At 33.0% G+C, this 15,461-nt stretch overlaps 1 protein-coding gene across 7 annotated transcripts; it reads left to right on the top strand.

Annotated features, from left to right (window-relative positions):
* Window positions 1-4,963: 4,963 nt before the first annotated feature.
* Window positions 4,964-11,595, top strand: LOC107951052 (probable galacturonosyltransferase 7). 7 transcript variants are annotated; one of them, XM_016885946.2, is made up of 9 exons: window positions 4,965-5,522; window positions 5,823-5,854; window positions 6,153-6,212; window positions 7,909-7,990; window positions 8,103-8,152; window positions 8,248-8,537; window positions 9,348-9,699; window positions 9,788-10,327; window positions 10,624-11,595. In XM_016885946.2, the coding sequence occupies exons 1-9, from the start codon at window positions 5,372-5,374 to the stop codon at window positions 10,888-10,890; spliced, it is 1,824 nt and encodes a 607-aa protein (XP_016741435.1). In that variant the 5' UTR covers window positions 4,965-5,371; the 3' UTR covers window positions 10,891-11,595. The 7 variants fall into 7 exon arrangements, with proteins under 7 accessions (XP_040938566.1, XP_016741435.1, XP_016741437.1 ...); XM_016885945.2 differs by having other exon boundaries at window positions 4,968-5,522; window positions 10,621-11,595; XM_041082638.1 differs by having other exon boundaries at window positions 4,970-5,429; window positions 5,564-5,854; window positions 10,621-11,595.
* The last annotated feature ends 3,866 nt before the right edge of the window (window positions 11,596-15,461 follow it).

Consider the following 15,461-nt stretch of genomic DNA (forward strand, 5'->3'; position numbering starts at 1 on the left):
ATAGTGCCATAATCCAATTATGGTCTTATCATCAGAATGCAACCTATCTCCATTGATATCAGAAATTATCATTATTTTTTACAATTCTTGTTCTATCAATAATCAATTTAATATCAAAAAATTTTCATCATTTAAACTTTAATATTCATAAACACTTAGAAATATAATTGAGTTCATATTAATGAATTTACAAAGCTAATTTGCAATAATGGCTCCGAGTTTCTCAATCAATGATCAACGTACTATGATGCGAACCCGGTCTCATCATGTTACGACCCAACTTATTGACACCGAGATTAGGCTAAACTCGAGGGGCCCAAGAGCAAAATGAAGTTTTTAATTTCAGTTTGTTAATTTGACTGCTGGAAAATAAGGACGTTGATTCATTTATTTTAGTTACTTTAGTTATTTTAGTTTGTGTCTTTAATTATGTCATAGTTTGAACATCATTAATATGAATCTTTAATTATGTCATAGTTTGAACATTATTAATATGTGTTCTGCATTTAATAAAGTCATGCATTATGTAACTCTCCTGTAAGTTAAGTTTGCATCATAAATTATGACATGCATTATGTAACTCCCATATTAGTTAATGTTTGTATCATCAAATTAAATCATGCATTAAGTAATTCATTTGTTCATTTAGTTTATATCTTAAACCATGCATTTAAGCATCTTAGTTGTTAAATATGTTTGAGTTTGTTTATATAAGTATATTATTTAAATTGGTTGTTACTTTTCACTACATAAATTAAAGTGTGTTTATCTTCATTTTAAATAAGGTGATTTGAGCTGCATGTTCATTAATAAATTTGTGTATGAGTATTTATATCTACCTTGTAGGTGACTATTCATATGGCTAAATTTGGCTCTTCAAGTTTTGGACTTTTTTCAAGCCTTCAAAGCTCATTATGGTGGCTGTTCAAATGGACCAAGAGTGACTCTTCAAGTCTGATCAGTTTCATGCACTCAAAGTTAGTTATGGTGTCAATTAAAGAGATGAATGCACAAGTCTTTTTACATTTAGTTTAAGGGAGATGAAGGGACACCAAATAGCACATTAAGAGTTCATTAAGTCAATTATAAAGTGAAGAGACACTCCTTTTCATCTACACCAGAATCAAGTGAAGAGACATGACTATTGGCTTCCCTACATGACTTAAAAACAAAATTAAAGCTTGTAAAAACCTTAGTTAATTACTGAAGGTGAAAGGTCACAAATAGGCACTTGAATAGTCATAATAGTGCCTATAAATAGATTGTAAGAAGACATTATTTTGGTTAGAAAAACTTTTGATATTTTTTATGAATGTTTATAACATTTGTGAGTTATTCAACTCTCTTATTTTGTTTAAGACTCAAGCTGACTTATCTAGCATTGCTAGTGGTGTTTACCTTGTTTCTTTCAAACTTATCACTCATTCCGAGTGTGGCGTTCTACCAAACTTATACTTTTGGTTCCTACCTTTTTAGGTAATGAGTCAAAGTCCACCTTAAGCGACTTATAAGTCTCGGGTCAGTACTCTACATGGTATTGGTTCATTCTTGTCCTTAAGTTCATCTATCCATTCTATCCAACACCTTAACTATTTTGTTTCTTTGTTAACAATTTTCACCATCATTCCTTTAGCCCTTTGAACTTTTTTTTTGTTTCCCAAAAAACACTTACTTTGCCGAATCCATCCATTGCTTAAACTAAAGTACGATACTTCTCCATTTTACGATCGGGCAACATAAACGACTCGAATCATCACCGAAGTGAGTTCGTATCATAATATCAATTTGTTCTTTTCGTTTTCAATTACACACATCAATATAATCTAATATTATGCAATTAGGTTCATATATTTCACTTAAATATAAACTAAAATTAAACTGAATGAAAGTCGCGCCCTCAATTATTCATTTGCAAGTCCATAATTTTTACTTTTCATAATCTCAATATCACATTTCATAACTCAATATCACATTCACTTCAATTATCTATTAATCAACTCAATATCTATTAATCAGTCATTAATTTGTTCCATAATGCCACATTCTGTCTATGTATGATTTTGTAAATATCCATTGAATAGAGCTTAACCAAACACAAATAAAAACATAAATAATAATTAACAATTAACTAATTAAATTAAGTAAATGACGTTCGAGTTTCAAGACTACAAACTTACCTAGCATGTAAACACGAGATTTTATTTAACTCCATACATTTAACCAACATTATTCAACTTCATTCTCATCATTCAACTATATATCTCCATATATAACATTTCCATGCTATCAATTTAAATTCCAATCACTTATTGATTCATCTCATAATGTCACATTTCATATATATATATATATATAATACACATTCTAACCGTTAAGACATCAATTCAGACAACAACCAAGGATATAATTCGATTAACTATTTAATGCATTAATTTGATAGTTTCCTAATTAGACACTTCTGAACAACAACTTAATATTTATTCCTAAAAATAGCAGATTTAATATTTATTTTCAGATAATAATTAAACATGAAATTTTTGAACAACATTTTAATACATTTATTCAGACCACCCCATTTTGCACAAAATGGACTGTCTTGTTTATACAAGAGTATTATGTATAACATTAAATTGGACAGGTTATTACATCAAGTGCGCAAGCACTTAACCGGCAAAAAAAATCATAATTAATATGTCTGTCTTTGAACAACTTAAATGCATTGATAATGCAAGAGATTAAGGCACATTGACAACCTAAATGTTAAACATTAATCCCGAAGATGAAATGTTGAAAATCTAGCATTCGAACAAATCGAAATCCAACATTCAACAGCAGAAATAGCAACAACTTATAGCATTTAAATCATAAATTTCCCTTTTATTTAGACAGCAACAAATAGTAACAATACATGGTATTAAAATCAATAAACAACAGCTCATTTTTTTTTCCAACATTCAGTCAACATTTAACCCCTACCATGAGTAGCCAAATTAAAAAAAAATAAAAAATGACAACATTGAACCGAAGTTCCCTTCATTTAAAACAGTAGTTAATGGCATTTAAATCAAAGGAATTTGTATGTTGAATTTTCAACATTTGGTTAGCATTAAACACTTCCAATCTACAGTCAAATTTAATAATCCACAATCACACTTTTCTTCATTTACAACAGTAGGTCAAAGCATTTAAACAAGAGAATACGCAAGCTAAATTTCTAGCATTTGGACAACATTTCAACATAAAATTTTCCAACTTTTCACCTTCAATATTTCTAATATTTAAAAGCAAGAAGAAGAGTAATCAATTAAAATTTTGAACATAATTCAAGGTATATGTTCAACCGAACATTCATGTTAACTCATAATCAATAAGGTATTAAGTAGAAAACAAAAATATTATTAGCATGCATGCTATCTGCATACAATAACCATTCAACTTCCATCTCCGACCAGCCTTACCAATTTCACCATTTGACAGAACAACAAGGAAAAGAAGAGAAAAGAACAACGGTGAGAGAATCTCACCAGAAAATCCAACTGAAACTACTCTGAAGCCGTGCCTTTCCCTTTCTTACTGCTGCTTCCAGCTTCTCCCAGGGGTTTCTTTTTCTGGTTTTATTTTCTTTCTTTTTACCTGGTTTTGAATGAATGGTTTTATTTATTTATTTATTTTTTGGTTTTGTAACGTGGCTTTGAGAACTGCACTAGCCTTTTCATTTTTTTATTTAATTTACTCTTAACTTAATTTACTAATTGTTACTTATCCTCATAAACATCCACTATCAAAATCTATAAAAACAATGGTCTATCTATTTAATAAGTCCTTCAATATAGATTCACCTTAATTACATAACCAAAAATTAAATTCACTTTTAATATAACTATGTAAATATTTATTAAAATATTTATGAGTCCGGTTTAAGAAAACGAGGTTCCGATACCTCAATTTTTAAAACCAACGACTTTAAAACCAATACACTTCTACCTTGTCTAATCTTCTAATAATTAAAATTATTAGATCAACCTCAATATAATATTGTAATACCTTCGTAACTATGAATAAACAATATTCACTAATTCTATCTTTGGAAAACAACATTCTAAAACCACCGTTTTTAACTCCATTAACTTTTGGGTTGTTACAGAGGATGCAATTAATAAAAGATTAGGATTTCCTGAGAGGATTAGTTGATATAGATTACACGTTTCTAAACCCTAGGAAATAATCATAGGTTAGTTGAGATCAAGAGATAAGTCTAACCGAGTAAATCGTAGTTATCCTGGTTAAGAAAGTGAGTTCGGAAGAAAAGCGAGTATCAACCAATCAATTAATTAGTTAGATGCCGGGAAGTAATAATTAGTTAATCAGTAACTAATTCACCCGAAAACCTTAATATGAAGTTAATTACAAACCTGAAATAAGTTAATCTTTCTTATTGATTTTATCGATTTAAGTCGTTTGTTTATTTTCTTGTTTATTTATTTTAGTTATTTAATTTCTCTTATTAATCTATTTTATGATTTATCATAATAATATAATTTAATTATTACTATTTAAACTTATTATTGTAAAGAGATATTTTACAGATTTATTTCATCCTCCTTAACTTCTTGTGTTCCGTTGTACATCTATACTATATTACAATTTGACCCATATAATTGCGGATATCGTCGATTCAATTCTATATATTTTTAGTGTGCTATTTTTTACTATAAACGATAATATATTTATAAGCAATCACAAGCTAAATCCTCAAGCATTTTTAAATTAAAACTCAATAACAATTAGACTTTTATAATTTAGTCTCTAAACTTTAATTTACGATTTTTTTAATTATACTAATTCTCTTATCTTATCTTTATAGACTCAATTTACTGGAATGAGATCCCCACACAGTATTTTTTTGACACCAACAAAAGTCTAATCGTTACGCAACAAGAATGATAATAACACAAACTCTATTTTACAATAACCAGGAATAATTCTCAATTTGATTAAAGCATAGAACAAATTGCAGAATATGACCTCAGCAATAATTCTAATTAAAAGGTGAATTTTTTTCGACAAAAAATGTTTTTGTACATGCAGTACTTTTTTGTGCTTTCTCTCCGAGAAAAAGATGAGATGAGGTGAGGTGAGGTGAGGTGAGGTGTGCAACCGTAGTGCCAGAGATACGGGAAAACAAGAAGAAGGCGGTTTCGGCTGGCTGGCTGCTGAGACTTGAGAGAGAGAGAGAGAGGACTAAACAACAGAATAGAAGAAAAGAGCTTCCATTTTCCTGCATTATTTACACACATTTGCTCTGAAATTTTAGTGTGATCAAAGTGATAGTGTTAAACGTGAGGGAAAAGAGGGCGGAGTAGGGGGGGGAATGAAAGGTGGGAGTGGTGGTGGTGGTGGAGTTGCTCCCGCGAAGCGCCGATGGAGAGGTCTGGCCATTGCTGTCCTCTTTCTTGTGATCCTCTCAATGCTTGTTCCCCTTGGATTTTTGCTTGGCCCACACAGTGGCTTTCACTCTGCAGGTGCCTTTATCAATCTTACAATTAGATCTGTTTTTGGTTAGGTCATCTGCAGCGCTTGCCCTCATTTTATCCGATCGGAATCAGAGTCTTAGATCTGGAATTCGCTCAATCTTTTCTTATTGTTTCTTTTTTTGGCTCCTTGTCTTACTTTACGTTTCTACTCTAACGCTCGCTTGTTTGTTTATTAGCAAATGAACCAGATCTCTGATGCTGCCCACTCATATATGCTCTTTTACCGAAAACAAAACAATTCGTCCATGCTCATTTACCACTTCTCATTTTATTTGGTTTCATTTGTAGGACATATGCCTCTTCAACGCCCTTCACCTTCGGTAAGCATTTTATCATGTCCATTCCATTTACTGCCATTCACAATCACTCCGTTTGTCTTCATGCACTTTCTCTCCTATTACATTCTTGGCTATATGATCTGTCAGATTATGACCTCTAATGAACAAAAACCTTCCATTTCTGGTCTCATTAATTTTGGTTGCGAAATGTTTCATGGTTTACATCATTATGCTGCTTAAATCACTTTCTTTCTTGATTCTCAAATGCAACAATGCTTTATTAAAAAAAAGAAGAAGAAGGAAACGTCAAAAACAATTCATGCTTTAAACTTTCTGACAGGGGGATCGCTCAAGCCATATAGATAATCTTGTGAGAAAATTAGGGCCTACACTACCTAAGGTTGGTTTTCGTGGTGCTCCTCTATCTCCCCCCTCCCGGGAATATGCTGTGTTTTCTTTTTTCTTTTGCTTTCTCTCTACTTGCCCTGAATTTATAATTTGTGTTGATAATGCATAATCATTTGCAACAATTACAAACGGATGATCAGCCAGCTATATCCTCATGTTAGTTATGCGAGATAACTTCTAAAGTGGAACGTGGGGTCTTTTAATAGAATTGAATGGATCCATTTCACTTGTCTAGTCATCTTATCTGGGAGTCAGATTGTGATATGCTTTTGGTTTCTTTTTGGGTTTTACATTGGTATAGAGTTATTTGCGGGAAATTTTTATATGCTTTGTTTGGCTGAAGCACTCAAAAATAAGTCTCACCGATTACTGAGAAATAAGACAACCAATGCAGTGTACAACTAAACTCGCCTAGTTTTAAAGTTCATCTATCCTCAGACAAACTTCTTTCTTCGTTGAGCTTGTAGATGATATGCTCAAGAATTGACATAAGTATTTTTACATGGTCAATGAGATGTGTCTCATAACGAAGAGTAACATTTGAATAATATTAAGACAAGCGAGACTGGAAAATAAAGGAAATTTATTGTTTAGGTGATTGGAGACAGATGTGACTTGGTAGGAGAGAGCTTGTATTATGTATTAATATGTTGGAACTTCATCTCTTATAATCAATCTTACTTTTTTCAAAATCTCAAGGAGTAGAAATTTCACAGGATCAAAATTATATGAAAAGCCTTTCGTATTTAAAACTAAGTATTGGCTCTATTTTATGTTTTGATAACTGTTATTGCCTAAAGAAAGAATTTTAATACATGTTTCTATCCAAAATATATGAAGTAAAAAAAATATATAGATCCTATCATATAAATGGTCCTTGGATAATAATCTGAGCTTGTCTACTTATCTTCTGGCTATGTCAGAAAATTCCTTAAAGCAGACATCTTTGGAGATGATATAGACTTATGTTGCCAAAAAGTTGACATTCACATTTGCATGTCTATTAGACATGAGAATGAAAAGATATTGGGTTGGACAGTTGCCTTTACTCATATTCTAAGCTGTTTTAACATTAGTTTTGACCCTGGCAAAATCGGAAAAATTGATGTCTTTTTTTTTTTAATATTTAAAATAGCCATATCTATAATTACTCCACTCAAAAGTTTGAAACATCAGGTCTTATGCATATAGGGGTGGTTCTTGTGCTAGCTCATTAAGCTACGCAGTTACCAAGCAAGATAATATTTTCTATGAAAAATGCCTGACACTTGCTGGTAGCGATGCTGTGCTCTGTTATAAACAGGAATCTAAGCTAGAGACTAGAATGAAGCGAAATATTACCTATGCTGGTTTGGGGAAAAGCTAGGCATACTGGTCAGTGCCAATAGTATTGACAACCATGAAAGGAATGACTAAAGATAGAACTGTACTTTTACGATTTTAGATCAGCCTTGCTTATGCTTGAACGATAGCTTAGGCCTCAGGGTAGGTTCTGTACATTGCTTCTAGTATGCTAGCTTTTGAGGGTTAAAACACCAACCTTCTCTTCCCCTTCTTTTTATTCTTTTCTTTTCCTGCCACTCTCTCTCTCTCTCTCTCTCCCTCATATTTTGGAGAAATTGAAAGATGCTAGTAGCCTAGGTTTTATACATGTTTGCATTTGACCTATTTTTCTTCTTTTTTTAAAGGATGTTCTTAAAGGGTTTGTAAATGAAGCTAAAAATGAAACCGGCAGTATCAATGCTACACCTAAAACTCAGCAGAAGAAAGGTATGGTTGAACTCATATTTTTAAACTGTGTCCCAGTTAATGTTCCATGCCCTTTAATTAGATTTAGGTTTGAACCCACCTTATTTTCCCCTTTTCTTTCAAATGTCTACAGGCATTCCAATTCCACCTCAAGTTGTGATGCAACCGTTTACCAGTAAAAATGTATGCATATTGCTGAAAAGTTTTTTCTAGCTATTTAATATAGCTTTTTAGTGCCTATAATATAGCATCTCAAGATAATTTTCTTTCTCTCACAGATTAGTAGAATTAATGGTAAAGCAAAAATGAAATCTGATGTTGATGAAAGTGAGGGGTTTTGTGATTTGAAATATGGGAGCTATTGCATTTGGCGTGAAGAAAATAGGGAAGAAATGCATGACTCCATGGTGAAGAAATTGAAGGATCAGCTTTTTGTTGCCAGGGCATATTTTCCTAGTATTGTGAAAATCCCAGCACAGAGCAAGTTGTCTGGTGAATTGAAACAAAATATTCAAGAAGTGGAGTGTGTCCTTAGTGAAAGTACTACAGATGCTGATCTTCCTCCAGAGTAAGTTATGGCATTTAATGGCATCATAAAATTCCATGGATAACTCCCACTTTACAGGATTATAGAATGAGGATACTGATCTGTTTAGGAACTAGAAATGCTAGTTTATGTATAAAATTTGTACTCCCTCTGTTTCAAATTGAATGTCCACTATGGCACACTCCTTTAGGAATGGGGTATTTTGTCCCTTATTTTTCAAAATTTACCCTTCAAATGTCATAAAAGCTGGAGGGGCCACCATAAGTTTACATTTCTGTGAAGGCAACATTGGAAAAACTTATTCCAGTTAGGGAAAGTGGACAATGTATTTAAAACATCCTAAAATAAGCAAAACTGAACATACAAATTGAAACAGATATAATATGGATGATTTTTCCTTTTGCACTCTAATCTGTTCATGTATTTTCCCTCCATGCTGTGCTGTTTATCTTTCACCTTAAGTGTTTTTGTGCTGCATCTGGTAGAACAATGTCATTTGCCTGTATGGTTTTTAAATAGCTCTCAAAGTGTTCCTGATCACTTGATATAACCTTATAAGCTGCTCTGACAAACAGTACTAAATTGAACTCTCTGTCACTATAATTTAACTAATTCTAGATCCTAAAGATATCACAGGGTGGGTTCAACAACTTGGTGGGTAGTGCTATCTGCTTTGGTCAAGCAATTTTTTTGATACATATATATATAATTCTGTCATTTTGGCAATGGTCAGATGAATAGTGGTCACAGTATTCCTCTTTTCTTATAGCCAGCGATAATATTCATTTTTCTTGCATAAGCATTAAAGTGTTTGTTACTGGTTTGCATCAGGATTCAGAAGAAATCACGAAGGATGGAAGCTGTGATAGCAAGAGCCAAATCAGTCTCTTTGGATTGTAATAACATTGACAAGAAATTGAGACAAATATTTGACTTGACTGAGGATGAAGCTAACTTTCACATGAAGCAGAGTGCCTTTCTCTACCAACTTGCTGTCCAGACAATGCCCAAGAGCCTGCACTGCCTGTCTATGAGACTAACTGTGGAATATTTCAGAGACCATTTGTTTGATAAGGAGCTCTCTGAGAAATATTCTGATCCCACATTGCAACATTATGTTATATTCTCCAATAATGTTATCGCTTCTTCAGTTGTAATAAACTCAACTGTTGTGCATGCAATAGTATGTATTAGTTATTCTTTGACCTCATTTCATTGTTTTATACCTATGTTCAACTAGTGACACTGACTGGTTATCCTGCATATTTCAGGACACTGTTAACCAGGTTTTTCATGTGCTGACTGATTGGCAGAATTACTATGCAATGAAACATTGGTTCCTCCGGAATACTTTTAGGGATGCTGTTGTTCAGGTGTTGAACATTGAAGATCCAGATTCCTATGGTAAAGCGACTCTATCTCACCTGACATTACCTGTGGAGTTTCGAGTTTCCTTTCCTAGCAATGATAGTGCACCAGCAATAAATAATAGAACACAATATGTATCCATTTTTTCTCATTCTCATTATCTTCTTCCTGAGATATTTAAAAACTTGGAGAAAGTTGTGGTTTTGGATGATGATGTTGTTGTTCAGCAAGACTTGTCAGCACTATGGAGCCTCAACATGGGAGGGAAAGTGACTGGTGCTATAGAAATTTGCTCGGTAAAAATGGATCAGCTGCGGAGTTATTTGGGTGATCACAGCTTCCAAAAACATTCGTGTTCTTGGATGTCAGGATTGAATGTAATTGATCTCGCCAGGTGGAGAGACCTAGACATCTCTGAAACTTACTGGAAGTTGGTGAAAGAGGTGCGTCAATTCTTATGTTGGATAATATCTCTTATCAGTTTGATTAATGTGCAAAACGCTGAATAAAAATGACACTAATTACATTACATGGTCTGTAATCAACCTCCAACTTAAACCCGTTTAAAATATAATGTTCATATATTTTAGTGCAGCATCTTTGACAACAGTTTTTTACTCCACTAGAATGTAGAAATGAGGTATTTATCAGTTAATGAACAGTTTGTTTTGAAATGGTTGGAGCTTAAAATGTTAATAATTTCTGCTGGTATTGAATTCATTTTGTTCATGAACAGCAGGTCAGCATGAAAGAGGGATCAGCTTTGCTTGCGACTTTGCTTACTTTTCAGGACCAAATATATGCCCTTGACAGGGTGTGGGTTTTATCGGGCCTTGGTCATGACTATGGACTTGATATAGAAGGCATCAAGAAAGCTGCAGTTTTGCACTATAATGGAAATAAGAAACCTTGGCTTGATCTGGGAATTCCAAAATACAAGGAATACTGGAAGAAGTTTCTGAACCATGAAGATCAATATCTAAGTGAGTGCAATGTAAATCGATAATGAGCTGGTGCTGAGGTTGAGCCTTTTTGGAAAATTGAGAGCTCAAGGAGCTAAGTGCTGAAAATTTTTAGATTGAGCGAGAAATTTGAAGGGTATTAGATGGGAACAAAGTGTAGCTGTAATGACCTCGACCTTGATGGGTGGATGTTTCTGTATTTCTTTTTCGGGTAAAATAAAAGGATTGCTTAACCTTTAGGTTGAGTTCGCTGGAGGTGGCTACAGCAGGGTGGGGGCAAGATGGATTAGAGATTTTGCAGTGATTGATTGTTGGAGAATGAATGCAAATTAGCGGATGCAGATAGTAGTAGGAAGACAGCTTCATTTATCTGCTTCTAACTGTGGTACAGTGAATTAATTAATGTGAGAAACCTTGACAAATAAGGAATTATGTATACAGAGAGAAGAGAAGGGTCCAAGGGTTCGGCTTTGATTTTACTGCCATTCAACAGCACTCGGAAATAGTATGCATCGTTATCACGTATTGTTGGTGCGAATTGAGGTGGTGGTGTCATGTGCCCTTCATGTTTGGTTTTTATCTTTGTTATAGTCGATTTTTTAGTTTGTTACTTTGATGTTGGATCTCTCAATTGTCAAATGAATTTAGGTAACATGCTTGCTGCGTGTTTCTCATATATGCTCAGTCACGTTACTTTTATTTTTTATCATTTTTCTTAGAATAATATAATATATAATAAAATTCTATTATTCATGAATATTCTAAATTATGAATTAAATTTTGCAAATTTTGATTTCCCGATACAATCGAATTTTTACGGTCACAATTTAATCATATCAAGATTACGATAGAAATGCCGATTGAGCATGGAATTTTTATTAAAATAATTTATTTCAAACTTAATTCGTAGAATATGTAATTTTTTGCAAGGTTATCTCGCATCAAGATTTGTGGGATATAATTTTTTTCGTAGAATTCATGCTCTCGGTGAGAAGAGCACATGAAGTACAACTTTTTGGACCTTGACAAATATGGGTGTTAAAAGTGTGATATAATTTGTTGGTGATAAGATGAATAAAGAACAATGATAACATCAATGTATCATGACCCAGGTCTCCTTTATCATATATTATTATGAAAACCACTTATGGAGTGTTCGTCCAATAACTTTGTCATAACTGTGTTACTCTCATAGGATATCTTTAATATCTTTAGGATAAAATTTGTTCTTCCAATATGATCTTATTTTATCTCATGGTAACGATTGCATCTTCCTTCATAAAAAGTCAATTACTAACGAACAGTAATTAAATCATTTATCACTAAGACAAATGGCTTGTGGCCATCTTATTTTTCATTTATTATGTAAGGCTGATGAAAGGATATCATTTACCCTTTAATTGAGCTATGAATTCAACTGTTGTGGAATTATGCTACATACTCCAGAAGTCATATACCCAATTCACTAGCTTGTAGTTCATTAACTGTTTGAACTCAGTCTTTCATTTACTTCAAAATATACGAGTCACACGTACATAGTCCATCATCCACTCAAGATTAAGGTATGCCACACTATGAACGTCACAAGTGAATGGATCTATAAATGAATCTAGGAGTGGATATTTATAAGTATGAGCTCTAAATATAAAGATATGCTAATGATAAAATATTTGACACTAAATTACTAAAGAATATTTAGAAGAGAAATTAAAGAAGAAAGATTTAAAGATTTTTCTCTTGATTTTTATGTTTGGATATTGTACTCTTAAGTCTTCAAGTATTCTTGATTTGAATTTACACCTTATAATTAAGTTTTGAACGCTTGGAGCTGCTGGAGATTTTAGGCATTGGAATAATTAATCTCTAACATTTAATGAACTGATTTTAGCCATTGGAATAATTAATATTTAACATTTAATGAACTATGTAGGGTTAAGTCTCGATACTTGGAGGAAAAATATAAAGACTTTGTAACAGCTCGTTTTTGGGTTAAATCGGAACAGTAATTTTGGGACCACAAATCCGAAGTAGAAATATTAATTTTATTATTACTTTAAGGTCTACAGTATGATTGAATAATTGTGTAAAAATTTTGTTAAGAAATTTTATCGATAGAGTGTCCAATTTAACTAATAGGACTAAATAGCAATAGGTGCAAAATATGTGTTCTAGAAGCTAGAGGTTTCTAATTGCTATGAAAATTTAAATTGGAGGTCCTTAAATGGTAATTAGACCATTATACTCCGAAAAAAATGGACATGGTTAGGTGAAATTTCAAAGTTTGCCATTAAGGGCATTTTGGTCATTTGGTTAATAAAAACAAAATAAAACAAATAAAAGATGTTATCTTCTCAATTTCATTCTCCTTGTGCCGAAATTTCAAGGGTCACCATAGCTAGGGTTTTGGCCAAGCTTCCAAGCTCAATTGTAAGTCCGTCTTTGTCCTATTTTTAATGATTTTTCCGTTTTTGTAAATGTTGTAACTTGATTTAGCTATTCTAAGGACTAATTTGAAAAAAAAATCAAAGTCTAAAATTTTACCCATGTTGAATATTTGTGTATTTTGATATTTAATGGTAGAAAATGCATGTTGGGTGTTAGATAAACAACATTTATAAAGTGATTTTCGATAAAAACATCAAATAGGGACTTAATTGTAAAAGTCTATAAAATGTGTATAAAAGTGTGAATAAATGGAAAATATGGGCTATCATGAGCATGAAAAGGGTCCGGCTAGGCTTGGATAAAAAAGAAATTGAATGAAACTAATTTTACGAGCCTAAGACTAAAATGTAAAATGTCAAAAGTTTAGGGGTAAAAATGTAATTTTTGCCGTAGTGTGTTTTTGGGATGAATTGAATAATGTGATGATTAAGTAAGTTAAATTTGATATTATAGATCAAGAAAAATGAAGTTCGAGTTTAGACCAGGGAAAGAATAAGGTTGCGGACTAAATCGAACTAATAGCCGTTTTTGTAACTGAAGTAAGTTCGTATGTTAAATAAGCTTTAATATAATTGTATTTAAATGCTTTAATATTGCATGAACTGTATGATTGATTGTGTGGACGAGTTTAACTCTACGGACGAGTTCAACAACTGTTCGATAAGCAAGAAATCCCGTTTGAACCTTAGGAATAGAATAGGATACAAGAGACATGTCACTAGGGTTACCATGTGTTATGTGATAATGTGATCCGAGTACTGATCTCGTATGTCCTACTGGTGGCTGAGTATACCGGCATACATTGCGGTTACTTGACAGCTTGTGTGAGCAACACCGAGTAGCTACGTCTTGATTGAAAGCTTGTGTGAGCAGGCCCGTTGATTAGCTCGAGAGTGAACAATTATACAATATGAGATTGAGGTAGCATTGGCTACATATGTGGCACTTAGTGTGCAAGATTCCTAAGTATCCGACATTATTATTCTGAGTGGTTCACGAGTATGTCAAAGAATGAGAATAAGAGTAAATTCGTTACGAAATGGTATAAGTATGTACTTGGAGCTTATGATTATTAATTCGTGAAATGACAGTTTTAAGGTAAGTTGTGATGGAAGTGAATTATGATATTGAGATTATGGTAAATTATGTCACCTTATGTTATATTACTTGCATGATTAATGTATGGTAAGGTTGCTTATTTCTTCATACGAGCTTACTAAGCTATATAGCTTATTCAGTTTTATTTTCAATGTTTTATAGTGTCACCAAGCTAGCTCGGGATTGAAGATTGTCAGAAGTCGTATCACACACTACCAAATTTTCTTTTGAGTACCGATGATTTTAAAACATTTTGAGAGTATGACATGTATAGGGACTTGGTCATTTTGTTATATGCGTCATTTTATTTGGCCAAATGTATTGGCTTATATTTGTTTAAGGTGATTTGGTATTTAGCCATGTAATTGGCTTATTTTGGCTAAAATGATTGTAAGCCCATTTATATAAGTATATATGTTAATGCCTTCTTATTTTTGTGTTTTGTAATGGGTTACTAAATGTTTATTATGGTTAAATGATTTGTTGTGAAATGGACGAGATGGGTCCTTTAGTGTGCTGGAAAAGCTAAGTAGAATTATGCATGATGAAAGTATTCATGTTGATACTTGTGAATGTGAATTTGGTATAAATTGATTTGGTAAATTATGCTATAGTAAATATGTTAAGAGTTGGTAATGAATGATATGATTTAGTCTTGATTATGGATGTTTTGATTGTTTAAACATGCCATGGATTATGCCCTTGAATTTGTGTAAGTGTAGGTGTAAATGAAGGTGGCAAAATGCTTGGCAAATAGTTCTATTTTGTCCACATAGGTCCCTGGGCATGTATTCCGGCCGTGTACCCCCTGCACCTAAATTTTGAGAAACATAATGCTCAGAATTGAGCACATGGGCAGAGATACAGGCGTGTGTCTCAGCCGTGTGGATGGCACGGCCTCAAACACGGGCGTGTGCCCTGATTGTGTGAAGTCTGCACCTAATTTATGATAATTAAATTAACCATACGAGGCCTAGCACACTGGCGTGTGAGTTTAATTTGTTCACGAGTTACAAGTTAGAAAGTTACATGGGGCCGGGACACGAGAGTGTGTGACCGCACGGCCTGATCA

Source organism: Gossypium hirsutum, chromosome A02 (assembly GCF_007990345.1).
Source record: "Gossypium hirsutum isolate 1008001.06 chromosome A02, Gossypium_hirsutum_v2.1, whole genome shotgun sequence".
NCBI lineage: Eukaryota > Viridiplantae > Streptophyta > Magnoliopsida > Malvales > Malvaceae > Gossypium > Gossypium hirsutum.

What these genes read in the sequence shown, in the direction of transcription:
- LOC107951052 (XM_016885945.2), top strand. Translation starts at nt 5,372, where the DNA reads ATGAAAGGTGGGAGTGGTGGTGGTGGTGGAGTTGCTCCCGCGAAGCGC. An exon ending in CAGTGGCTTTCACTCTGCAG is followed by an intron (nt 5,523 to 5,822) that starts GTGCCTTTATCA and finishes TTTCATTTGTAG; the next exon opens with GACATATGCCTCTTCAACGC. An exon ending in TAGGGCCTACACTACCTAAG is followed by an intron (nt 6,213 to 7,908) that starts GTTGGTTTTCGT and finishes CTTTTTTTAAAG; the next exon opens with GATGTTCTTAAAGGGTTTGT.